This window comes from Hordeum vulgare, chromosome 7H (assembly GCF_904849725.1).
Source record: "Hordeum vulgare subsp. vulgare chromosome 7H, MorexV3_pseudomolecules_assembly, whole genome shotgun sequence".
Taxonomy (NCBI): domain Eukaryota; kingdom Viridiplantae; phylum Streptophyta; class Magnoliopsida; order Poales; family Poaceae; genus Hordeum; species Hordeum vulgare.
The window spans coordinates 139,081,277-139,089,333 of NC_058524.1; the positions used below are offsets into that span (position 1 = coordinate 139,081,277).

Genomic DNA, 8,057 nt, shown 5'->3' on the forward strand with positions numbered 1-8,057 from the left:
CGTGTCCAATTTTTTGATATTTTTAACTTTACAAATGTCCGTATTTCAAAAAAAGGTTCAGAAATTGTCAAAAATGTTATTGCGTTCAAAATATTTGTGTTCCTGTAATTCATAACTATTTTAAAATATTCTGCATATCCAAGAAATTATTCGTATTTTTGAAAAATGTTCTTGTTTTCATTTGTTCTTTTTTAATTTTTTTGCTATTATAGATAATGATTCAAATTTTAGTTTTTTTGCTATGTTATTTAGTAAATCCCAGGAGGTCCTCGGTTTAACTACTCACATTGATTTTTTTAAACTATTGTTTAAGTTTTGCTGCAACCGTGTATTACTTCTTGGATGACGCTGCAATTGTGAGCAAGATTTTATGGTTCATAGTGGCAGTTTTAACACCTTTTCCTCTACGAAGTCGCAGATTCGAGTCTAAGAGCATCTCCAACGACAGCGCAAAAAATCCGCGTCCAATAAATGTTTTAGCGTGTCACTGTAGCAGTTTTGAAGCGCGGGGACCGGAGCATCTCCAACAGACGCGCGCTACTGCGGCGCTCAATCCAGTCCGATCCAGCGGTCCCATCTGCAACCGCTCAGAGTTTGCTGCGCGCGCAAGCCGACGCACCAAATATGCTGCGCGCGATAGCGTTTTTGAACGCGCGCCCAAAAGTTTTTAGCGCGCGCAGTGTTTTGCAATTTCTGCTGGAGCAGTCTGGCGCCCAAAAAACGAATCTTTTAACGCGCGGAACAGTTTTTCGGCGCCTGTTGGAGATGCTGTAAGTGGTGTCACCATTTTTTCCCGTTTTTAATCTCGTGATTGTGACATAGCAAATGGACCGGCCAGGCTACTATTGTAATTCGAGTTTGAGTGATGTCACCCCCTGTGCGAAATGCAGGCATTTGAAAAAATTAAGTGGGTCGGTCCAGCAAAAAGTAGGGTGTGCATTTATTGTAATTTTTTTAACAAAATATTTAAAACGGGTCAGTTCATCTGACGAATCTCAGTTGACACGAAGTTAGGATTTAATTTATACAGACATCGTATAATTTATGTACAATCAACCGGAATTTGGACTTAGGGTTCATACAGTCATAAAATACAGTCATAAAAAGCAGACCGAGCGAGAGACTCGTACCCTCGTGACGGGAGCCACGCCGGCCCGCGTAGGCACGAGCCCCTCCCCGCACCCTCGCACGTGTCGGCGTGCCGCCACGCGGAGCACTACTGCCTAGCTGCCAGGACAGCAAGTCAAGAAGCCTCGCGTGCAAAGCGACCTTGTCAGGTCGGCCACTCTAGCTCTCAGTGGAAGAAACCCCAGGAAGGATGCCGCCTGCCCGCCACGTACACGCCAAGCACCCGGTGCCATTGCCACCGGCCCCCCACCGCTCGCTTTTAGTATAAAGCCATCTCACCCGGCCCCTTGCCCCTCCCTCCTCCTCTGCTCATCCTCTCCTGATTCTTCGCGTCTCACGTCAGTCGACCGAACAGAGCTTTGCTTCTCTCCGAGGTCTCGTGCTCCCTCCCGGCCGAGATACTATAACAACAGGGCACCTACAACTACAAGTCACGGCACATCGTCGTTCTGGTGACTGCTGTGAGGGAGGAGAATGGGCAAATCATGGGCGCTCCTCACCCACCTCCACTCCGTCGCCGGGTATGTATATTACCCTATCTCTACCTTGCAAATCGCGTGTGTACGGATCTTCTCCGTGGTCGAGCCGAGTGATTGCTGATCTGATATCCTATCTGCTGCTTCGTTTCCTTGCGCAGGCCAAGCATCACGCTGCTGTACCCTCTGTAAGTTGATCAGTCGCTTGTGGTACTTTTTAGTACGTGGGGAAGTAATCCTTGTGCTGGATGTGACCCTGGCGGATCTGTATAATACAGGTATGCGTCGGTGTGCGCCATGGAGAGCCCGTCCAAGGTGGACGACGAGCAGTGGCTGGCATACTGGATCCTCTACTCCTTCATCACCCTCCTGGAGATGGTGGCCGAGCCTGTCCTCTACTGGTAACTTATCCTCCAGCAGGTACTCATTTAATTTGTGTTCCATATGGCGGTCAGTATCAATTCTTCTGTTGATGCGTCCGTTCAGGATACCGGTGTGGTACCCAGTGAAGCTGCTGTTCGTGGCCTGGCTGGCGCTCCCGCAGTTCAAGGGCGCCTCCTTCATCTACGACAAGGTCGTCAGGGAGCAGCTCAGGAAGTACCGCGGCAGGAACCGCAACGGCGACGCCGATCACAAGGTGCACATACTCAAGGTAACCAAGGAATATCGGTGCTCTCTGCCTGGGAGGCCCCGGTTTCTTCTGTTCCTAATGTTCGCTCTTGGGAAAATGAAATTGCAGGCCGAGGCTGACCATGGTCGTGTGCATTGAGAAGATAGGGGCTGGCACTGGGAGATCCAGGAGCATGACCTACTCTTGTGCAGAGTCCTTAACTATTAGGTGTATCTTTGTATCTGTTGTAAGCACATCCAGAAGTATTAACACACAACGCATGCTCTCGTCTAATAAAATCAGGGCCGTCGTCTTTCATAATTGTACTTCCTGTCGCCGTGGTCTGCACTCTGCAGATGTGGTTTTAAAATGCTCCATATCCGACGTATGCCTCAAAAACATGGTACCCAATCTGAGAATCTGTTGGGACAAACCCCTAACCAATCCTCCCCGGCCACAGCATCCTTCCGGCGCCGGCCGAAGGAGACGAACACCGCGTCCGTGGCTTTATTTCTCCCAACGACTTCGAACACCCACATGAGGTGATGAAGGAGACGAACACCGCGTCCGTGGCTTTATTTCTCTCAACGACTTCGTATTTCTCTCAACGACTTCGAACACCCACATGAGGTACACACGCATGCAAGAACTCGCTTTATTTCTCTCAACGACTTCGTATTTCTCTCAACGACTTCGAACACCCACATGCAAGAACTCTTACGTCGACAGGGCACATACCACAATCTAGACGAAGACTGCATCTTCTAGGAAGATGCCCCCTCACACTTGGCACGGGGCTTCTAGGCCCTAGGCCCCGCACACTTCGCTCGGCACATCCCGTGTGTTGAGCAACACACCGGAGCACGGTTATACACACCGACCAAACTTGTCACAGGCTGAGCCCGACGCGTCGCGCCGGCTCCCTTCCATGGCGTCCGCCAGCATCGAGCGGAACTCGACGCGTCGCGCCGGCTCCCTTCCAGGGCATCGTGCGTTCCGCTGCCAGCTCCCTGGGCAGTCGTGCTTTAAGTGGTCGAGCTCGCCGCACTTGTAGCAGCGCCCGCTCCTGTTGCCGCTGCTCCCCGACGCCACGCTTAGACGAAGACTGCATCTTCTAGGCCCCCTCACACTTGGCACGGGGCTTCTAGGCCCTAGGCTCCTCACACTTCGCTCGGCACATCCCGTGTGTTGAGCAACACACCGGAGCACGGTTATACACACCGACCAAACTTGTCATAGGCCGAGCCCGACGCGTCGCGCCGGCTCCCTCCCAGGGCGTCCGCCAGCATCGTGCGTTCCGCTGCCAGCTCCCTAGGCAGTCGTGCTTTAAGTGGTCGAGCTCGCCGCACTTGTAGCAGCGCCCGCGCCCGCCGCATTTGTAGCAGCGCCCGCGCCTGTTGCCGCTGCTCCCCGACGCCACGCTTCGCCTGTCGTCATCGCAATCTCCTCCCTGCTCCCGTGTCCGCCACTGCGCCATGGTGAGCATCAGCTGATCGTGCGCAGCCGTCCGAGCGCCTCGTCGAACGCCATGGTCGTCGTGTCACAGAACTGCTCGATGCCGGCGACGACGGGGAACAGCCGATCCGGGATGGTATCCAACAGCTTCTTCACGAGCGCCCAGCGCCTCCCCTAGGCTCGCGAACCGTGCCGTCATCCCTGCCAGCCTCCCAACGTGCGCGTCCAGCGCCTCGCCATTCGCCATCTTCAGGCGGTCAGATTCGCAGCGCAGCGTCACCAGCCTCGCCGCGCGGACCAGATCGGCGCCGACGAACCTCACCTTTAGGCAGTCCCATACCTCCCTGGCGGTGAGCTTCGTCGCCACCTACAGCAACACATCCTCCGGCAGCACTCCGAGGAGCATCGCACGCGCCGCTGTCCTTCTTGGCGTTCACCTTCGCGTCGCCCGGCGCCACCGCCTCCCATACGGCGTGGACGTCGAGGATCGCCTACGCCTTGATCGCCCATACGGTGTAGTTGTCCGGCGTGAGCATCGGCATCGCCATCGACATTGATCCACCCACGCCGCCGCCATGTGGCACGATCGCCATTCCCGCTGACGAGCTCCCGAACCGAGGCTCTGATGCCAAATGTTGGTGTCTAGCCCTAGCTCTCCTCCGCACCCGAGCTCTCTCTCTCGCACAGACGTAGAAGAAAGAATGAGGAAGAACGAGGAGAACACAACAAGATTTTTGCCCGCACACGTACGCCGCCAGCCTCACGAACGGCCACATGTATTTCCCTGAGCACGGACTCAAGAACATGAGGTACACACGCACGCACGCGGCACAACCCGGAAGAACTCTCACGTCGACCGGGCACACACCACAATCCCGACGGAGACTACATCTTCTAGGTCCCTCACACTTGGCTCGGCACACCCCGTTGCACGGCAACACACCGGAGCACAGTTACACACATCGACCAAACATGCCACATGTCGAGCCTGACGGGTCGCCGCTCGTCGTGGCTTATTGCCTTACAGAATCTTGTGGTATTTGTTGGACGCACGAGCACACAATCCAACATCAGGTGCAACGACCGTTTAAGTTGAAGTGAGAACACCTCACTCGTGAAATTAATAAGGATTAGTTAAGCATAACTACCACTTCTCCCTCCCAATTCGGAGGCACACGAAACTTTAAGATAAAGTGGCATACTGAGTGAATCTGAAAACTCACTAACTCGAAAAGATGACCATCCCTCGCGACTGCGTCGCCCCCAGACTCACCTTCCTTCACCCTCCCCCTCTCCTCTCCGCCGCTGTCGCTGGCACCGGCGGCCTGTCCCCGGGTTCGTTGGTGTCCCTCCCGGTGGCTCTCACGCGCAGGGCGGAGCTGAACGAGGGGGTGCTAGCTGCACTGGGGGGGGGGTGCTCCCCGGCGCAGTAGCGCAGGGCGAAGCTTCACCAGGGGGTGTGCTTAGGCGGCGACGGGGCTCCCCGACGCGGCATAAGCGAACGGCTAGGCGACGACATCGTCGTTGGCGGCGGGGTGACGTTGCGGCGCGATCTGGCGGCGACCCCGATCTGTGCCTGGGTGAGCCAACGACGAAGCGGGTCTGTGGCGAAACTTTCGGGGTGGGGGAGCGGCGTCCGTTTCCGGGTGGCCTTGTATGCCATGCTGCCGTGTTTGGATCAAGGGTGCCCTGGTATGCCATGCTGTCGTGTTTGATCGGTAACCGCTGCGGTGCCGGGGGCGCGGGCCTCCTGCACGTCGGCGATGGAAGTCGATCTCCTCCCGTTTTGTTTTCGGTGCTGCTGCTTCATCGTTTGGCGCGGTTCTTCGGTCTTCTTAGCCTCATGTTGGTGTTCGCAGTGAGACTGCATGGATGGTGGCGTAACTGTGCTGGCGCCTGGGGTTAGGCGGTGGTTTGGCTGGTCTGTTCCAGTTGGACGGTGGGGTTTAGAGTGCGGTAGAAATCCTTGCCGGTTCGTCCGGCGTCAATGCGGTGATATCAGTGGATGTCATCATTCTTTCCTGAAGGGTGTCCGTGATAGCCATCCCCTACCTCATTTCACATGTTGGGGAAACCCTAGGACTCTTCGGACTGCAGCGTCATTTCTTTTTGGAGGTGTTACTTGGCACGCGGTAGATCGGAGCCTCGGGTTATGGTGGTTTGTCTCTAGAAGGCGCAACGGTGACGGATCATCCGCTCTTTGTCAAGCTAACGTTGTTGGCATGTTTTTAGGTTTGATGTGTTGTTCGTCCCAGCAATGATCCTTGTATGGTGTTGGTTGCTTTGTGAACGGGAACCTTTTTTGGGTACTGAGTGAATGTCTGTATAAAATGATCTCATCCACAACTTTTTTATGATGCTGGCGATTCGATACACCACCTCGCCGGTTCTACTCTAGTCTGACTGCTCTATTGCATTATCTGCATTACGGATAGATCCCTGACAAATCAACTTATGGCCTGTCTAAAGACTGAGTGTTCCCTTCTGTTAAGATTCCTCGTGAATAAAATATAGTTGCAGATTGTCTCGTGTGCTTCGGGGTAGCGAGATAAAATTTGGGATTTATATTTCTGTGCCCCTGGTTCGTTAGCTCTACTCATTCATCCCCACGCTCTTAACTTTTGCTCATTTTTCCCACTCCCTTGCCCGAAACCCTCAGAACTGGTCACAGCGGACGTTGTCGTCGGGTCAATGGCTTGACAGTTAACTCTAACTAGTGGGGCCGCATAGGGCGGAGTACACATTTTGACCGTTACGTTGTAACTAGTGGGGCCGCGAAACTAGCACTCACCTGAATCAGATTCAGTCGCTTCCGTGCCGCCCCCTCCGCCGCTGTCGTGCCGCCTCCACCGCCGTCGTGCCGCCTCCACCGCACTCTTGCCGCCTTCGCCGCATCTACCCTCTCTCCCCATCTAGGATTAGGAAGCGATGTCGGGGGGCACCCCGTCCGGCCCATCGACCGTGGAGATGATTGGGTCGAATCAGAGGCTGATAATTCATGGATTCCACCTGGGTGAGCATCGTTTTCCTCTCAAATTGATTAGGAGATTCGTAAAGTAGGCTGTATTTGACCACCGTTGGCGTGAATGAGCGCAATTTATCTGAAAATTTTAGGCCTAACTGCGCCCTTTATCTTATTTCAAACGAATAGGGTTGATCCTGCACTTGCTTTTTGGCTGGCGGTTAGAATGGAAACTAGCGAGCTACGTGGAACTAAACCGTATGCGATTTCTAGATTTTTCTATCCTAAGGTGGTAGAAACCATCGTTTCGTTCAGAGATTTCCGCGGGGCATTCTATTGTGAGTATCCGTGGAGTCCTACCGATGCTGTTGGACTGAGATATTTCGACAGTACCGAGCAGAGATTTCTCCCATTAACTTGTCATGAGCATCTGGGATTGCTATTTAGTTTGAATGCCGACAGTCGTTTCGGTAAAATCCATATCGGTGTGCTTCAGCCATGCAAACAACGTATCCCGAAGGGTGTTCACCCATCATCTGTCTCTGCTAATAGCGAGCGTCCTCGCACTCCTTGCAGGTCGAGACCAATTAAACCTAGTGGTTCTGAAAGCCACAACATGCAGGTGCCGCTAATTCTGCCACTTCTCCTCTCCCTACTACACCTGATGTAGAAGTAGATGCGGAGCATGACGAGGAAGTGCCTCGACATGATGATGAGGATGAGATTCTATTCCCTGAACTAGTAGATAGAGTCAGTCAACAGGCAGTGGAAGATGAATATGTTGAGGAATGTTGCATGGGAAACAAACAAATTCCTATGCACACGAAGACCTATCATGGTGATGTCCATCTACGAGAGGAGATTTGGATCTACGTACCCTCGTAGATCGCACAACAGGAAGCGTTAAGAAACACGGTTGATGTAGTGGAACGTCTTCACGTCCCTCGATCAGCCCCACGAACTGTCCCGCAATCCGTCCCATGATCTGTTCCGATCTAGTGCCGAACGGACGTCACCTCCGCGTTTAGCACACGTACAGCTCGACGATGATCTCGGCCTTCTTGATCCAGCAAGCAAGTCGGAGAAGTAGATGAGTTCTCCCGCAGCGTGACGGTGCTCCGGTGGTGGTGACGATCTACTCCTGCAGGGCTCCGCCCGAGGTCCGCAGAAATACGATCTAGAGGAAGAACTATGGTGTCTAGATCTGAGTTGCACGTCGCAAAAGTTGTCTCCAATCAACCGTAAATCACAACTATATATAGGAGGGAGGGGGAGGAGGCTTCCCTTGAGGGCCAAGCCCTCAAGGGTGTGTCGGCCAAGGGAGAGCAGCAGTCCTACTCCAATCCTACTCCAATTAGGATTGGAAAGTGGAGTCCTTCTCTTCCTTCCCACCTCTTTTTTTTCTTTGGTTTTCTTTCCTTGGCGC

At 53.5% G+C, this 8,057-nt stretch overlaps 1 protein-coding gene across 2 annotated transcripts; it reads left to right on the forward strand.

Moving 5' to 3' along the window:
* The first annotated feature begins 1,435 nt into the window (after nucleotides 1-1,435).
* On the forward strand, nucleotides 1,436-2,535 carry LOC123409746 (protein HVA22). 2 transcript variants are annotated; one of them, XM_045102608.1, is made up of 5 exons: nucleotides 1,436-1,649; nucleotides 1,766-1,792; nucleotides 1,883-2,005; nucleotides 2,091-2,256; nucleotides 2,344-2,535. In XM_045102608.1, the coding sequence occupies exons 1-5, from the start codon at nucleotides 1,603-1,605 to the stop codon at nucleotides 2,371-2,373; spliced, it is 393 nt and encodes a 130-aa protein (XP_044958543.1). In that variant the 5' UTR covers nucleotides 1,436-1,602; the 3' UTR covers nucleotides 2,374-2,535. The 2 variants fall into 2 exon arrangements, with proteins under 2 accessions (XP_044958543.1, XP_044958544.1); XM_045102609.1 differs by having other exon boundaries at nucleotides 1,514-1,649; nucleotides 2,091-2,241.
* Nucleotides 2,536-8,057: the final 5,522 nt, after the last annotated feature.